Below are 18,742 nucleotides of genomic sequence, written 5' to 3' on the forward strand. Positions count from 1 at the left end.
AAAGAAAATATATGTTATAACTTGATGTTATTTTTCATGATCCAATATTGATGCAATGTGTAGAGAGTTTATAGCATTTTTTTTTTATCTTTGCAGTTTTTATTCGTCACAAAAACAATCAAAATATTCAAAACATTCGTTGCACTTCAATTAAACAGAACATTGATACAAACTGTGTAAGTACATAAAAATATCCTAAATAAATTGTTCTGTACTCAAAATAATTTACCTTGTACTCCAGTCCTGCCGACAGGACGATCCATAAACCGAAAAGAAAAGGGGTACGGTAATACCCGTCTGTCCACGGTCGTCCTGGGTATAGCGAAACCCCCAAAATATGACATTTTCATGTACTTACATTACCGAACGTATGACAAAAACACCACTACAACATGAACAGAAGACAAAACAAACTTACAAAAAGACGATTAAAAAAACTAGTCTACAGTGGTTACAATTTATGCATAATATATAGCATAATTTTACTTTATTTATTCAATATGGTTGATTTTAGGCTACAGGACCAAGTGAAAGGTTATATTCGAAACCTTATCCATAATAACATAAGAGAAGCTTATAGGAAAAACATTCTCATGAGCGATCAGTCACACCTACTAAACCGCCTCCAGACCGATCAAAACTATTACGTCACTATCGCATGACATGTCGGTCAGTGTGTAGTCAGTTTTTGTACGTGTGACTTGTATGGCCGTACTCTGAACTCGGGTTTAGATTAACCCTGGTTTCAAGTTGTGGTTTAACTATGGAGAGCCGATCGGGGTACAAATCCCTTAACAGCACACACTCAATTTATTAACCCGTTTGACACTCAAATTGTCCATCTCGCTACCCCAAATAGCGATTTCGCCGAGATCCGGGAAAATCCCTGTAACGCGCATTGCATTATGGGATAGCTTTTCGGTATTACAACTTCCTGTTCGGAAGTCCAATGCACTGTTTTGCCATTCAGATCAACAGTGCCGTCATGCACAACAACACAACGTCGCTTTCGCTCGGAAAGCTCGTGATCACAACCCTCTCTTTCACGATACAGTTTAACGGCCTTTTCTGCTAAAGTCACTAATTCTGCCCGACGCTTTCCATTGCACGGTATTCCTCTGTCAGTTAAGATTTTTTTAAGTTCCGAAACTGATTTTTTATCCATTTTGTGGTCGACGAAAAATTTAACGGAATGAATGCTGTATATATTTAGCGTCTAGTCGAATACGATCGTGATGTCAGGCCGGTCGCTATTAAAATCAAAATTTTAAGATATTCATTTTTTGTTAATTTTTTTTATAACCAAATAAAAACATGAATAAAAATTATTTTCACGTGAAATATATTTTTTATTTTTATTTATACTTCAAATGGAATCAAAACTGACCAAATTAAATAAAAAGTATTATAATCTGTACATATTACGCTGATTGGCATCGATTTCAGCGTGGTGGAAAACTCAGTATCGCGAAACTCGCGCAAGCATTACTCTGAACCGGAAGTGGTGATGACGACCCGACGGAGTGAAAATTATCTCGTCTCGCGCATTATGAGATTTTTGTTCCTATTTGGGGTAGCGAGAATTGTCAAGGAATGGTAACAAGTATTATTTTTTGGCTCCCCATATTTTTAACACAGAGTTAGGCCTTGGTCTAAGTTAAACCTGACTTCAGAATACGGGCCTATAAGTTCTCTAGATGAAGCTTTAATCATGAATAGTAAGATTATCTTATACGTCCAACTAAATCTGTAATCACCTTTCAGAGATAGGATTTTATTTAATGCAGGCCTTGCCAGCGTCGGATTACAAATAAATCGGGGAAAATACAAAGGGGTTTATATACCAAAAAGGTTGTATGAAAGAGAATCACAGGTCTCTTTTTTATCTGTTACTTTTAAGCTTTTAATCCGCTGCGCAAAAACTATTGGTCCGTAGTACGAATGGTTTTGACCAATTTGGTTCGGCGCTATACTGCTATTTTATGCTAAATTCTTACACGATGCTGCCATCTGGTTCGCCGGGGGCGATTGTGGCATATTACAATAAATACAATGCACATCTCATTACAGAATTCAATGAATACCCTTTTTTCAATTCAATTCAATTAATTTTTTTTGATGATCAAACATGTTAATAACTATGTCACTTTAAAAAAAATTGCCGGAGCTGGAAAATTCATGTTTACAAGTTTGTGTTGGCACAATGAATTACAAGTTAAAACATATTTCGACACAATCTCAGCGGGTCAAGCTCAATACTCACAATGACCACTAGTAAAAATGATCACTAGTTTTAATGTTCATTAGTCAAAATAAAGACCACTAGTCATAATGAACATTTGTCATAATGACCACTAGTCACAATGACCACTAGTCATGATCTCCGAGTAACTGTAGGGAAATATGAATTGGGCACCCGATCAAAATAAAATTTCATATGAAATCAAAATGGTTGTGAAAACAAACACACGCACTTTTATATATTCCACATCATGACTGTTTTCGGGCATGTATATTCACGTAATAAAGTTACCATGTTGTCAGAATGAATTACACATAACACAAAAAACTATGACATGTAAATAAGTGACCTTTTCTGGACTTTAAGGTACATTATTTGAGATCTTTTCATCAGATTGACGTCAATAACCCGTTTTTTTAATACTGGATTTACGGTCACATTTGAATGAATCAGAACAAGACAACAAATAAAGTTCCTTTACCCCAAATCAATTCGTGACAAGTGAAGGTAAGAATTTTTTTAAGTCTCGATAAAGCTCCAAATGTTTTTCAAGGATTTTCCCCTCCAAGGAAAGGAAATGAAAGTTTATGAATATCAAATTCTTTGAAAAGGGAGGCACTATTAAATAGCTATATTATTGTTTTTATATCAACATATGTCCCTTATTACGCACAATTTAATTTTGTTTTAAACGTGTCAAGTACTAACTCAATGGCCTTTTTATACTAGCTTCTTTTTTATCTCTGGATCTCTCGTCATGATACTTTCACTTTCTCTTCGTCTTCCTCCTACTCTCTATTCCTCCATTTCCGACACCCACCCGCCACGGTCACTCTAGGATCACGCGCGTAAAACATTTCCAATAGACTCGTGCGGTAAAATTACACTGTTTAAAAAATCATAAAAAATGAAGTTGAAATTAGAGGGTTGAATATTTACTACCAGTAGATATGATACATATCAGACATTCCATATCTGACCAGAATAGGTTAGCTTAGCCAGCTCATTTTTAAAATAAATCGGCATTTATGCAGACATCTCCTCACGGGATCAAATTCATCACCTGAGACAGCAAAATAGCCCTATTCTTCCGCCAGCCCCCAAAAAGTTCCAAAATCATCAATATTTCGTCAAACTTTGGGCAAAGGAAGTTCAGTAGTTGCCCTTCCTGTAATCAGTGTTAGATGGTCAATCATATCATACTCTTGTCAATCAGCAATATCAAATTTAAACAAATTCGAATAGGTGGAGACGAATTAATATATTTTTCCTTCCTGTTGTAATTAGGCTCGTGGCACCTGTATCTCTCTCACTACCATGTACCTATCACACCCACACCAACATACACAAACACACACTCTCACCCCCATGCCCTTTCACCATGTTCGCTATACAGAACAAACCTCAGTCTTACATTTCCAGCTAGCGAGAGATGTTTTCCTCAAACAAAATATTCCAAGCTTCCATTTCGTACATTATATATTTTTTTTTCTAAAAGTTTATTGATAAATTTAAGACCAGTTGTTAGTTGCACCTGGGGGTGACATGTTTGGAGTGTGAATGTGTGTGTTTGTCGTGTGTATGCGTGCGTGTGGGTAATATTCCTGTTGTGATCTTTAAAATTCCTTGTATTTTTTTTATTCTTCTCATAGTTATTCCATGTTTGAGTAAAATATCATATGCAGGGGCACCTGATTACAAGCTGTGCTTTTTGGGGGTCCCAAACCTGTCATTTGTTTCAGTTCTTTATAATGTAACCATTTATTTTGTTTGTACTTTGTTCTCCTTTGACTGGTTTGAATACATTCAATTCAATTCAATTCAATTCAATTCAATCATACATGGGTGTCACTTCAGTGTGACGTAAATGATTCAATCTACAGGTAGGGCTGAAAGAAGCATTGTAGAACAAATAACTAAATAAAAAGGATGAATAAGAGGTGATTTGCATACTGCAAATGTAACGCATAACGCGAATGTAACGTAAGTAAATGATTCAATACGCCATTTGTATACATTTTGGGCATCGATAACAATTATGTTCTAAACTAAGTGCTTAACATAGTACGACAAGATACAACATCAATTTCTCGGTCGTATAACGTTGCGAAATTAGATAAAAATCAGTCTAATTTTGACTTTCTACTGTTTAAGCATCGGGATGGACATCGTATACAGCATGAATAAACAAGGAAGGTGGTAACGAGAAGAATGGCGCTGATGAACGCTAAGACGTCAATGGAATTAAGTTGGATGAAGTTGAGTTGCAGTGCTCTAGATCTCAGGTGTGATCCGCCATGTTTGAGGATATGTTCAACCCAGTAGACTATAGTTTCCTCAGGGTCAGATTGGGTATCTTTGTAGATTCTTGAATATTTGATGATATTATCCCTGTAACTGAAAACAAATAAAGTACGGACGAATTATGGAGTACTTGCATTGGCGGCGGAAGCCAAAAATTTTAGGGGGGGGGGGACCTAAAAAAAAAAATTGACAAGCAAAAAAAAAAAAAAAAAAAAGGTAATCAACAAAAAATTTAGGGGGGATCGTCCCCCACCTAAAATTTAGGGGGGACACGTCCCCCCCCCCCGCTTCCGCCGCCTTTGAGTACTTGGCAATCTTAATAAGCAAGCGAACAAACTTGTTGTATTTTTAAAATGGAAAGATCCACGCCTATTTTGTTTATTTATTTTTGTTTTTATTTTATATCATTTTCAGGTATACATTATACTCGTAACAATTATAGTCAAATTCATTACATTGACAATAATCATCATACAATATCTAATATAAAATATAAGAAAAAAAAATTAAAACATTAAACAAAGGAAAGAACACCAGCTAATGCCTGGGGATAATCAAAAGAAATCAAGTTTCTGTTAAAAGACTCTCCTCATTAGCTGGTGCTAAAAAGAACACTAACACTAAAATACAGTTCAACAAAAAGCAAATAAAAATGATAGTTGAAGACATAATAATGACATTTGAAGACATAATCGCATATGACAGAACTGAATAGAAGATAAACAGCGATGTATATAGAAAGCTGGCCACCCTGGATAAAATTGGCTAACATGTGTTAGCATGCATAGTGAAATATCAAACTGCTGCCATTAATTATCCACAAGAAATGAGACAGTGTGAGGTAAATAGTAATAATGATAATAATAGTATATTAGTAGTAATAATCATAATAATAGTAGTAGTAATAATAATAATGATAGTAGTAATGATACTATAATAGCGTTTAACACCTACTTTATTAGAGTCTCTAAGAGCTCTACAGTGATTTTTGAGAAGAAAACACGTGGACAAATGATATGCCATTGCTCGCCGTTTTAATAATTCCGTACGAGGCATCAAAACACAGAGGCAATATGCCTAAATAACATAAGAGGTGATAAACCTCAAAACAGTCTGAACAATGTCGTAAGACATAACGAAAAACTACATATGTGGCATCCTATTAATCTTACTGAAAGATATGGTCACGTGATCGCCAGGAAGGGTAGTAACTCCTCCCTGGGACTGTTGATCACGTGACCCACCCGCACGATAGTGGTTCCCACGGGTGTTTCCCTAAATCTTGGTAAACAACATCTTTGGAGCATATACTTTGATATCAATATTGGTGATCTGTCAGGTTTCAAACAAATTGTTTCTGAACAAAAACCTTCTACACTTCTAAAGCAATGTATCCTGACATGCTCCTCCTTACCATTTACATATAAAAGTCATAATTAGCCACATAATGCTCTATGCTGCCTGTCCTTAAGTCCTACCCAACCTCCCAGCCATATTGTAGGCCTAGTCAAATTTAATATGACTATCTGGACAGTGGACTTCTTTAAACCTGAGAATATAATATGTATGACATATAAAAGTATACCTCTATCCTATGGCCATCTATCCAACAATGTTGTATATCTGCCTTCTTGATAAACTCGTAAGTGCCCTGCCCAACCTTCCAACCTTATGCAGGCCAAAAAAGTTACCTCCAGATGTCCTTGTTCCTAATCTAAAACATAAAATCATAGAATAATTCAATATCTCTCCCAACCTCCCAACCATGATGAATGACTGTCTAAATTCTGCCCAACCTCCCAGCCTTAAAGGGATGGTCCGGGCTGAAAGTATGTATAGCTTAATAAAAAGAGTAGAATTCACTGAGCAAAATGTCGAAAATTTCATCAAAATCGGATAACAAATAACAAAGTTATTGAATTTTAAAGTTTAGCAATATTTTGTGAAAACAGTCGTCATGAATATTCATTAGGTGGGCTGATGATGTCACATCTCCACTTGTTCTTTTGTATTTTATTATATGAAATTAGCTTTATCCAAATTTTTCCTCCAAGAACTAGAAAAATTGGATTGACAACTGATTTAGTGCATTAGATATTTATTGCTGCAACTTATTTCATTATAAGGGAGACATATTATTCACACAAGTATGAAATAATGAAAAAATTGTGATTTTATGTAATAACATAAGAAAACGGAAAGTGGAGATGTGACATCATCAGCGCACCTAATGCATATTCATGAGGACTGTTTTCACAAAATATTGCTAAAATTTAAACTTCAATAACTTTATTATTTGTAATCCGATTTTGATGAAATTTTCGGCATTTTGCTCAGTGAATTCTACTCTATGTATTAAGATATAAATATTTTCAGCCCGGACCATCCCTTTAATGCAGAAAATCAATGTCTTTCCAACCTACCAACCATGCTGATCTACTGTCGTAACTCTGCCCAACCTCCCAACCATGATGACTGTCTAAATTCTGCCCAACCTCCCAGCCTTAATGCAGAAATCAATGTCTTTCCAACCTACCAACCATGCTGATCTACTGTCGTAACTCTGCCCAACCTCCCAACCTTGAGATGTTTAATAAGAAAATCATAAATCGTGATACACAAAATTTCCTACACACGGTAATTCTCAACAGTAATTCAGCTCTACGCATGGACTAAGATATCAGCTTGTATGCCAGCGTCGGATTACAAATAAATCGGGGAAAATACAAAGGGGTTTATATACCAAAAAGGTTGTATGAAAGAGAATCGCAGGTCTCTTTTTTATCTGTTACTTTTAAGCTTTTAATCCGCTGCGCAAAAACTATTGGTCCGTAGTACGAATGGTTTTGACCAATTTGGTTCGGCGCTATACTGCTATTTTATGCTAAATTCTTACACGATGCTGCCATCTGGTTCGCCGGGGGCGATTGTGGCATATTACAATAAATACAATGCACATCTCATTACAGAATTCAATGAATACCCTTTTTTCAATTCAATTCAATTAATTTTTTTTGATGATCAAACATGTTAATAACTATGTCACTTTAAAAAAAATTGCCGGAGCTGGAAAATTCATGTTTACAAGTTTGTGTTGGCACAATGAATTACAAGTAAAAACATATTTCGACACAATCTCAGCGGGTCAAGCTCAATACTCACAATGACCACTAGTAAAAATGATCACTAGTTTTAATGTTCATTAGTCAAAATAAAGACCACTAGTCATAATGAACATTTGTCATAATGACCACTAGTCACAATGACCACTAGTCATGATCTCCGAGTAACTGTAGGGAAATATGAATTGGGCACCCGATCAAAATAAAATTTCATATGAAATCAAAATGGTTGTGAAAACAAACACACGCACTTTTATATATTCCACATCATGACTGTTTTCGGGCATGTATATTCACGTAATAAAGTTACCATGTTGTCAGAATGAATTACACATAACACAAAAAACTATGACATGTAAATAAGGGCTTATTATAATCACTCGGGTCGCGTTCGCGTTCGAAATCACTCGGGTCGCGTTCGTAATCACTCGGGTTTTGGATTTTTGGCGATTTTTTTTATTTCGATGCGATTTGATGTCTTCAATGGGACAAACACGCTGGGAAAATGAAATGAAATTGAAATTCTAGTTTCGTGTTAAGCCGGCAAGTGCCTTAAATAAAATGCACTCGCCTACTGCTTAACATAACAAACAAGCAAATCAGCCATGTGGCTCAACTATCCTAGAATACATCCAGACTTCTACTGTTTTTATACGAGGACTCCGAGTCGGAACTTGCCATATCTGCCACATCGATATTACATCGTCATTCCCATGTGCGGACATGCATGCCTGCATGCAATGGCCCCAAGGCGGGACCCGGCCACGGTCGGACACGGCGTGCATTGGTAGCATGGAGCAAGGTAACGTGATCTACGCCGATATTTTATATCCGATTTTCCCTTCAAGGGGCATGATCGAAGATTGGCAGGTGATCGCCGATTGTGGTAAAATCGGGAGCCGATTTAAAAATCGGTTAATTAGAACAGGTACAATTACGATTTTAAAATTAATTTAAAATCGATTTCCAAAATCAATTTTAAGATCGATCTAAGATCAATTTTAGATCAGTTTTAGTATTAGTTTTTAAAAACCCATTCACATTTTTACTGATGCTGACGAAAAGTTAGTTTGGTTGTCAGAGCATTATTTGTCCTGCGTCTAAATAACTATGTCCGATCGAGGGACCGTTTTAATTTCGGAAAGGTAGGAGAGACAGAGAGAGAGAAAGACTGATCCCCGTTCAGCTCAACGTATACGTTTGGCACGCGAGCACAAAGAAGATCAATTAAGCACATCACCTAATGCAATGTTTCGAGAATTTAGGTAGGGAAATTTTTAAGTCTCCAGTTACTTAAAACATGATATGGCCATTTTATCTATAAAATAAGACAAATTTTATGAGAAATGGACAGTAATTAAGAGAGCAGAATTTTAAAACGCCTATCGGAAAGATCGTCCTCAAAGCTCATTACGTATTAGACAGCTGGCAGCCGTCTGTTTCGAGTTTTTTAACATTTTTATTTCTCCTCGTACACAGACGGCTCGCTATGGTGCAACCATCATTACGGGGTTAACAATGCAAAATCCCCCAGACGGCGCTCATCGATTTTTGTCTTTATTTCATAAAAATATATGAAAAGAACTGTATTGGTGAGTGGAGCTAACGAAGTTCAGCGGAACAACGAACATTGCAGAGACCGAAGCTCTTGGTCTAAATACGTATATATGCATTAAACCACGGATGGCTGGCTATGCATACCGCTGAATTAAATACTTTTGGACGAGCTGCGGACTGACTGGCACTGTAACGTGGGATCTAACTCGGCTCGACTCACGTTACCTTGCTCCATGCTACCGATGCACGCCGTGTCCAACCGTGGCCGGGTTCCGCCTTGGGGCCATTGCATGCAGGCATGCATGTCCGCACATGGGAATGACGATGCAGGGGCCGCGGAAGCGGGGGGGCTGAGGGGGCTTCAGCCCCCTCCCACTTTTTTCCAAAACCGTGTACAAAAACGTAAAAATTACCATATGATTGTGATTTTTTGCATGGTCAGTCCCCCCCCCCACTTTTGGCTCAGCCCCCCCACTTTGAAAACCGTTCCGCGGCCCCTGCGATGTCATATCGATGTGGCAGATATGGCAAGTTCCGACTCGGAGTCCTCGTATAAAAATAGTAGAAGTCTGGATGTATTCTAGGATAGTTGAGCCACATGGCTGATTTGCTTGTTTGTTATGTTAAGCAGTAGGCAGGTGCATTTTATTTGAGGCACTTGTCAGCTTAACACGAAACTAGAATTTCAATTTCATTTCATTTTCCCAGCGTGTTTGTCCCATTGAAGACATCAAATCGCATCGAAATAAAAAAAATCGCCAAAAATCCAAAACCCGAGTGATTACGAACGCGACCCGAGTGATTTCGAACGCGAACGCGACCCGAGTGATTATAATAAGCCTAAATAAGTGACCTTTTCTGGACTTTAAGGTACATTATTTGAGATCTTTTCATCAGATTGACGTCAATAATCCGTTTTTTTAATACTGGATTTACGATCACATTTGAATGAATCAGAACAAGACAACAAATAAAGTTCCTTTACCCCAAATCAATTCGTGACAAGTGAAGGTAAGAATTTGTTTAAGTCTCGATAAAGCTCCAAATGTTTTTCAAGGATTTTCCCCTCCAAGGAAAGGAAATGAAAGTTTATGAATATCAAATTCTTTGAAAAGGGAGGCACTATTAAATAGCTATATTATTGTTTTTATATCAACATATGTCCCTTATTACGCACAATTTAATTTTGTTTTAAACGTGTCAAGTACTAACTCAATGGCCTTTTTATACTAGCTTCTTTTTTATCTCTGGATCTCTCGTCATGATACTTTAACTTTCTCTTCGTCTTCCTCCTACTCTCTATTCCTCCATTTCCGACACCCACCCGCCACGGTCACTCTAGGATCACGCGCGTAAAACATTTCCAATAGACTCGTGCGGTAAAATTACACTGTTAAAAAAATCATAAAAAATGAAGTTGAAATTAGAGGGTTGAATGTTTACTACCAGTAGATATGATACATATCAGACATTCCATATCTGACCAGAATAGGTTAGCTTAGCCAGCTCATTTTTAAAATAAATCGGCATTTATGCAGACATCTCCTCACGGGATCAAATTCATCACCTGAGACAGCAAAATAGCCCTATTCTTCCGCCAGCCCCCCCAAAAGTTCCAAAATCATCAATATTTCGTCAAACTTTGGGCAAAGGAAGTTCAGTAGTTGCCCTTCCTGTAATCAGTGTTAGATGGTCAATCATATCATACTCTTGTCAATCAGCAATATCAAATTTAAACAAATTCAAATGGGTGGAGACGAATCAATAAATTTTTCCTTCCTGTTGTAATTAGGCTCGTGGCACCTGTATCTCTCTCACTACCATGGACCTATTACACCCACACCAACATACACAAACACACACTCTCATCCTCATGCCCTTTCACCATGTTCGCTATACAGAACAAACCTCAGTCTTACATTTCCAGCTAGCGAGAGATGTTTTCCTCAAACAAAAAATTCCAAGCTTCCATTTCGTACATGATATTTTTTTTTTCTAAAAGTTTATTGATCATACATGGGTGTCACTCCAGTGTGACGTAAATAATTCAATCTACAGGTAGAGCTGAAAGAACCGTTGTAGAACAAATAACTAAATAAAAAAGGATGAATAAGAGGTGATTTGCATACTGCAAATGTAACGTAAGTAAATGATTCAATACGCCATTTGTATACATTTTGGGCATCGATAACAATTATGGTCTAAACTGAGTGCTTTACAAAGTACGACAAGATACAACATCAATTTACCGGTCGTATAACGTTGCGAAATTAGATAAAAATCATTCTAATTTTGACTTTCTACTGTTTAAGCATCGGGATGGACATCGTATACAGCATGAATAAACAAGGAAGGTGGTAACGAGAAGGATGGCGCCGATGAACGCTAAGACGTCAATGGAATTAAGTTGGATGAAGTTGAGTTGCAGTGCTCTAGATCTCAGGTGTGATCCGCCATGTTTGAGGATATGTTCAACCCAGTAGACTATAGTTTCCTCAGGGTCAGATTGGGTATCTTTGTAGATTCTTGAATATTTGATGATATTATCCCTGTAACTGAAAACAAATAAAGTACGGACGAATTATGGAGTACTTGCATTGGCGGCGGAAGCCAAAAATTTTAGGGGGGGACCTCAAAAAAAAAATTGACAAGCAAAAAAAAAAAAAAAAAGGTAATCAACAAAAAATTTAGGGGGGATCGTCCCCCACCTAAAATTTAGGGGGGACACGTCCCCCCCCCCCGCTTCCGCCGCCTTTGAGTACTTGGCAATCTTAATAAGCAAGCGAACAAACTTGTTGTATTTTTAAAATGGAAAGATCCACGCCTATTTTGTTTATTTATTTTTGTTTTTATTTTATTTCATTTTCAGGTATACATTATACTCGTAACAATTAAAGTCAAATTCATTACATTGACAATAATCATCATACAATATCTAATATACAATATAAGAAAACAAATTAAAACATTAAAAAAAGGAAAGAATACCAGCTAATGCCTGGGGATTATCAAAAGAAAGTTTCTGTTAAAAGACTCTCCTCATTAGCTGGTGCTAAAAAAGAACACTAACACTTAAATACAGTTCAACAAATAACAAATACAAATGATAGTTGAAGACATAATAATGACATTGAAGACATAATAATGACATTTGAAGACATAATCGCCTATGACAGAACTTAATAGAAGATAAACAGCGATGTGTATAGAAAGCTGGCCACCCTGGATAAAATTGGCAGACATGGCTTAAATTCTTTCGAAATTGAGTAGAGAGGTAAGATTTTCAATCATCAGTGAGTGAGGATGTGTTAGCATGCATAGTGAAATATCAACCTGCTGCCATTAATTCTCCACAAGAATGAGACAGTGTGAGGTAAAGAGTAATAATAATAATAATAATAGTATATTAGTAGTAATAATCATAATAATAGTAGTAGTAATAATAATTATGATAGTAGTAATGATACTACTACTACTAATAATAATAACAATAATAATAATAATACTTGCATAATAGCGTTTAACACCTACTTTATTAGAGTCTCTATGAGCTCTACAGTGATTTTTTTGTGTGCGGCATATTTACCCTGGTTTTAGCAGAATACCTACCAAGTACAGATTCCCCTCACCTGGGTTGAGTGTAGCACAATGTGGATAAACTTCAACTAAACGACATAAGGTAATTTCATTAGTTATTTTTTTATTTGAACAAATTATTGCTATTGGTGTTGGTCCTCTTACCTTTGATTTACCAGGACATCCGTGATCACTTCCCTCACGTTCTCGTCGGTAGCGTAGAATCTGTTGAGAATCCTTCCAATTCCCTTAGTCTTGACCTTGACAGCATTGGACGCTTGATCAAATATCACTGGCATGACGACCAGTGGTACAGCATGGTATATAGCTTCTAGAATGCCTCGCAAACCGCCATGATATATCATCAATCTTGCTTTAGGGTGACCTGTCATTAAACATAGCAAACATTTACATATATTAAAAAAAATAACATCCCCTCATCAAATTCATGGGAGAGTATTATTAAGCAAAGAGTGATTTGTCACTGATAAGTTTGCTCTGAAAATGAAAATATATTGACATCCTATAACAATATAGCTATATGAAAACACTGAAATTTTCTTTAATATGATACCCTCCCCGGTTAGGCGTTGAGTTGCGTCCAGTGGCGGATCCGGGGGGGGGGGCACATCCGGTCCGTGCCCCCCCCCCCCCTCTTTTGAGAGACATAGTCAATATTTTTAATGTAAACATGTCGTTCATATACACAAGTGATGACCTTTGGTTTTTTTTGTAATTTTTTTTCTAGAAAAAATGTGCCCCCCTTTAAAAAAAAAATCCTGGATTCGCCCCTGGTTGCATCTAATGTTTCATTTCTGTTTATATCCAACACGAATTATATACTGGGTTTATGCGTATTCAGATAAATAGTTTTCTATTTGAAAAGTGCATTATGATTTTAGCCATACACGACCCCAAAGAGTAAGGAAGGAAGCAGGAACTACATATTGCATTATAATTATTGCTTTCTTCGCCGTGAGTGTGGGAGGAAGAGGGGGGGGGGGGTGATCATCACATCTATGTTTTTTCCTCAAGTTTGGGTAAATCATCTAGACACATTTTTAGCGGTTCCGTTACATTTTTTTCGGCGACAATGGTTCCGCTGGAAAACCTGTATGCTAAGCTAAACATGGGCCTGAAACTTAACCTCCAATTCTAAATCCCAATACTTATCTTAGCATAAATCTAAAACCAAATACTTTATCACAATCCTAACTCTAACCCTATGCCCTCTGAAATATTAAGACAGGAGCAAAGTTCGCACGAGAAAAATATCGTGTCACTGTTTTGAGCAGTATTGTGTATGGTGTGTTGGCGTATTCTTCAATAGGGGCAACAGAAAAAAATTATTTTTTTTAATGATAAAGTCGAACGTTTCGGTAGCACAATGAGTTAAAAAAAGTTGAGGGCCTGGGGCAACATAAGTCGTCTGGGGCAAAATTTATCGATCAACCAAAATGTTGACCTTTTGAATACACAAATCCAATTCTGTGATAGATTTCGACATAATATTCAGAAAATAGAATAATATATTACCCCATTTTCATTTCATTTTCACCCCCTTTCTCCCTATATTCCGGGGTTGAGATAGATTTGGGGTCCATGTCACCCCCACCTCCTTGCGCCCCCATCTGTACCAGTGTTGTCAGGTCCAAACTGAAGAAAATCCCCTAAAGGCACTAAAAAATCCCCCAAATTGAATTCCAAATCCCCAAATTTTTCAAATCACAATTTCTTTCGTTGCCAACTAACTAGTTCGCTGAGGTACAATCTCTGTGTTAACTATATCTACAGTAGATCGTATATTATTAGCGTTATCGCCGGATGCGTCGGACGTTATATAACTGAAAAATAACACTTTTTTTTTTGCTTTTCAACAAAACCTTCCAAAATCCCCTAAAATAGACAAAAAAACCAAAAATTTAGTTTGATTCCCAAATATTTTTTCATCCCCAAATGCTTCTGGAAATCCCAATTTGTTTAATGGCAATGCCAATATCGAGCAGCTTACCAAGTATGTCGTTCTGGGGTATCCAGTCTACGATCAACGTGTTATTGCCAAGGTGACGGGGGCGTGGCCCAATATACCGCCAGATCACTCTCTGTGGAAGCTCACTGAAGACTCTGGCGAAGACCTCTGCCATATGTAATGGCACCCGCGTAAAATAAGAGCCCTGATGTACGAGAGAAGATACAAACTTTAACTGAAGGATAGTCTATTAAGGAAGGCCTCCATGGTTATTCGTATCTATAGAAGGCGCGATAGCTCAGTCGGTAGAGCGGGGGATTCGTATTCCGGTGATCCGGGTTCGATTCCCACTTGGTGCGCTAGTTCCCTTTGGTAAGGCATTAATCCTCAGTACCAGGTCCTTCGGAGAGGACCTTCAGCCGTCGGTCCTCTGGTTGCTTGCTTACAAGCATTCATGCTTTCTTAGCAATCAGGTAAAAAAATCCCCACCAATCAATCAACCAATCTAGCGGTTAAGGTGAGATTTTTAATGAAAAAAGGTAACCCTTTTAATATGATCGAACATATCATGTGCACTTAAAATGATGATAATGAAATATAAACCTGTGTATATTAGGTAGATTATGGGGGAGGGATCTCTGTATCAAATTTAAATTATGATATATATTCACTTTTCAGTGGTTTATAATTAGTTAGGCATTATTGTTGCTGTTTTTATGTAAATCGAATGGCAAATGAGAAATATGGAATAAATGAAATGAAAAAGAACACAAATAATATTCATGAAGAAATGCATACAACTGTTTCACTGAAATAATGCAAAATTTTCTTTTATAGAATGCCATGTCTTTGTTATCCCTTCTCCGATTTTGAAGAAATGTTCAGTGTTTTGATGTCTGATTTTACTTTTATTTGTTCCAAACATTATTTTCACCCAGGAGTACCCCAATAATTTGAATGTATCAAGATTTGACTGTCATGTGGGTGCGTCGTGGTCTAGTGGTTCTGACTCTCGCCTTTCAAACACAGGGTCGTGGGTTCGAATCCTAGCCATGGCGTGTTTTCCTTCAGCAAGAAATTTATCAGCACTGTGCTGCACTCGACCCAGGTGAGGTAAATGGGTACCGGCATGAAGTAATTCCTCAAAAAGCTGTGCGCACCAGAATCGGTAGACTAGCATAGCCGGGGTAATAAAGGAGCGCCTTGAACACCTAGCAAGGTGGATACGTGCGCTATACAAATCCTATATTATTATTATTATTATCATTTTTATTATTATTATCATTATTATTATTGTTATTATTATTATCATTATAAAAATAATTGGAAATATCTTACCAGTGAGAATATGATGAAACCATGTTCTCCAGATCCCTCAATAAATTCTTTGTATTTCTACAAAAGATGAGAGAAAAATTATGAGGATCAACTTGATAATCATGTCTACCCTATATACGCGTAGAGTTATTGAGTATACTCTGTATATTGTAGCCTCAATAGAGCCATATTTCAAAATTCTTCTTCTCCCTCTTCTTCTCCTTTTTCTTCTTGAAGTTGTTGTTGTTCATCTTCTTCTCAATTTCTTCTCCATTTCTTCTTCTTCTTCTTCTTATTCGTCCCCTACTTCTACTACTGCTACTACTACTACTACTACTACTACTACTACTACTACTACTACTACTACTACTACTACTACTCTACTGCTACTACTTCTTCTACTACTACTACTACTACTACTACTACTTCTTCTTCTTCTTTTCTTCTTCTTCTTCTTCTTTTACTAGTATACTACTACTACTACTACTGCTGCTACTACTACTAGTAGTTCTTCTTCTTCTTTTTCTTATTTCCTTCTTCTTCTCCTTCTCCATTTCTTCTTCTTCGTCTTCTTCTTCTTCTTCTTCTTCTACTGCTACTACTGCTACTGCTGCTGCTGCTACTACTACTACTACTACTACTACTACTACTACTACTACTACTACTTCTTCTTTTCTTCTTCTTCTTTGTCTTCTTCTTCTTCTTTTTCTTCCTACATTTCATCTTTCTCCGTCACTTTGTATTCGGCTCCCTCAGCGCTTCGCGCAAATCTACAAATGAAATTGTTAATTCACAAGAATTCTGTATGTATTATTATCATTTCGATTTGAAAATATCAATGTCGAGTCCGATACTGCATTAGGAATATGTAGGGCCTGGAGTGTAAAATTCTTGATAGATCACAATCGATATAGGTTTGAATTCTAGTCATATCAATTTGGAAAACTTTCATCCACACTTGCATTTGCTCCACCCACACGTGTACAGGAAAGAAAGTATGGGTATAGCCATAAGCTATAGATATAATCATCATGTAGTTTACCTTGTCTAACGGTCTTGCTGGGACACCGACCGTATTTCCGATAGCTACCCAGTTGGGTGCTGTTGGGTGAGGGAAATCAAAGGCAAAGCTCGTCATGCACATCCACAACTCTGCATCTCCTACGAGCTCTTGGGTGCTTCGTCCTGGAGCAATACCATGCGCGTCCTTTATCTCGTCTAAAGCTCCGAAGTGAACCCACCCTAAAAATCTCGACACAAGGTTATGGTCCATGAAGCTGGCAACCCGCTCCAGAAACGTCATCTGATCTGATAAGGGGAGTGAATATTGTACGTACGATGAAGGCGCTGGAATCCCGTAGAGGCGTTCGTGAAAAAGAAAATATCTCGTTGTCGTCGTCACAGCTATGTGCGGTATACCTAGGTAACTACTGAGGATCGCATCACATCCGTCAACGACATCCCCGATCAGGATATCAAAATGTGATTCCTTCAGCCGAAACAGAACAGCGGAGTCCTCAAGGAGACTTTGGCAAGCTAACCTTATCCAAGAGTACAGTTTCCCTATATCTATCATATTACTTAACGGACCCTTCTGAAAGAAATCCTCTATCATGGTGTCCAGGGTGCCCTCGTATCCTGAAGGAACATCGAAGCGGTAGTGGAGGGCGGTGTTGTAGGTGTCCCTCGGGAAGCCTTCTGTTCCTACAAATGAGCAGGTCAGGATGGTGACGTTGTGGCCGCGACTGCTCAATGCTCCTGTTATAGCGGACATGCTTTTAGGATGACTGGTGTATTCTGGAACTAAGACAGTAACAAGGATATTTGCAGCATTGGTCAAAGAGGTGAATGCTATAGTCAGTAACGTGAACTTGGTGAATGTTACGAGTTTCATCTTGCCCGTAGCGATTCCTTGTAGATTTCAATTGTATATTATGAGTGGCATTCTTTAAATCATGCCAATCCACCGAACATGCCGAACAGATTGTCATCAAATGAGTCACAGTAAAGCTCTACAGATCACTCATTCATGTCATTATTCACTCCTTTTTTGGTTTGCAAACGTTTCCGCTGAGCCATATACATGTAGATATGCTTCAGCACCCCCGATTCCCAGGGCCATTATGTGGAAGAGCTGTATTCACATCATATTTCTCATGCGCATGTTTTGCAAGAAAACATCTTGTTGATTGGATCGTAGACCTCTTGGTCTACGAGTAGATGGTCTAATTCTCAGGGTTAGGATTTCTTTTAACCTCCTTTTTAGTCCTTAAATATACTTTGTTATTCTGATCCGCCTTCACTCCCTTCAGTGTATGAAAAGAAAACAGAGGAACAGCTACAGCTGAACTATCTACAAAATCTATTTATCATGCATTGAAACGCTGATTGAACAGTTATTATTCATCATTTCCTTCATTCTGGCATGAAAATGGAATTATCTCAAGTAGCAAGAAAATAAACTGGACAGAAATATATGCCCCACCAAAGATAAAAAAGGGCGGAGACACACAATATAAGCTACTCCACAATGTTTGCCATCTTTACCAGTTCTTCACCATTTTAACAAGGACATTCCGATACAGTTCAGATGGTGCTTTGAGACTGGGACCATCATCCATCTATTCATACAGTGCCCGGCCATCCAGTAATCCC

At 37.5% G+C, this 18,742-nt stretch overlaps 1 protein-coding gene and 1 long non-coding RNA gene across 4 annotated transcripts; both read right to left on the reverse strand.

Annotated features, from left to right (window-relative positions):
- Window positions 1–6,280: 6,280 nt before the first annotated feature.
- LOC129276211 (uncharacterized) lies at window positions 6,281–8,424 on the reverse strand. 2 transcript variants are annotated; one of them, XR_010295701.1, is made up of 2 exons: window positions 7,042–8,424; window positions 6,281–6,342 (listed from the first exon to the last, which is right to left on the reverse strand). It is a non-coding gene; the product is annotated as an uncharacterized LOC129276211 (long non-coding RNA). The 2 variants fall into 2 exon arrangements; XR_010295702.1 differs by having other exon boundaries at window positions 7,006–8,424.
- Window positions 8,425–9,933: 1,509 nt separating this feature from the next.
- On the reverse strand, window positions 9,934–18,321 carry LOC129276579 (UDP-glucuronosyltransferase 1-2-like). 2 transcript variants are annotated; one of them, XM_064109495.1, is made up of 5 exons: window positions 17,130–18,319; window positions 16,109–16,165; window positions 14,813–14,975; window positions 12,967–13,186; window positions 9,934–11,780 (listed from the first exon to the last, which is right to left on the reverse strand). In XM_064109495.1, the coding sequence occupies exons 1-5, from the start codon at window positions 17,979–17,981 to the stop codon at window positions 11,507–11,509; spliced, it is 1,566 nt and encodes a 521-aa protein (XP_063965565.1). In that variant the 5' UTR covers window positions 17,982–18,319; the 3' UTR covers window positions 9,934–11,506. The 2 variants fall into 2 exon arrangements, with proteins under 2 accessions (XP_063965565.1, XP_063965567.1); XM_064109497.1 differs by lacking the exon at window positions 16,109–16,165 and having other exon boundaries at window positions 17,130–18,321.
- Window positions 18,322–18,742: the final 421 nt, after the last annotated feature.

This window comes from Lytechinus pictus, chromosome 14 (assembly GCF_037042905.1).
Source record: "Lytechinus pictus isolate F3 Inbred chromosome 14, Lp3.0, whole genome shotgun sequence".
Taxonomy (NCBI): Eukaryota; Metazoa; Echinodermata; class Echinoidea; order Temnopleuroida; family Toxopneustidae; genus Lytechinus; species Lytechinus pictus.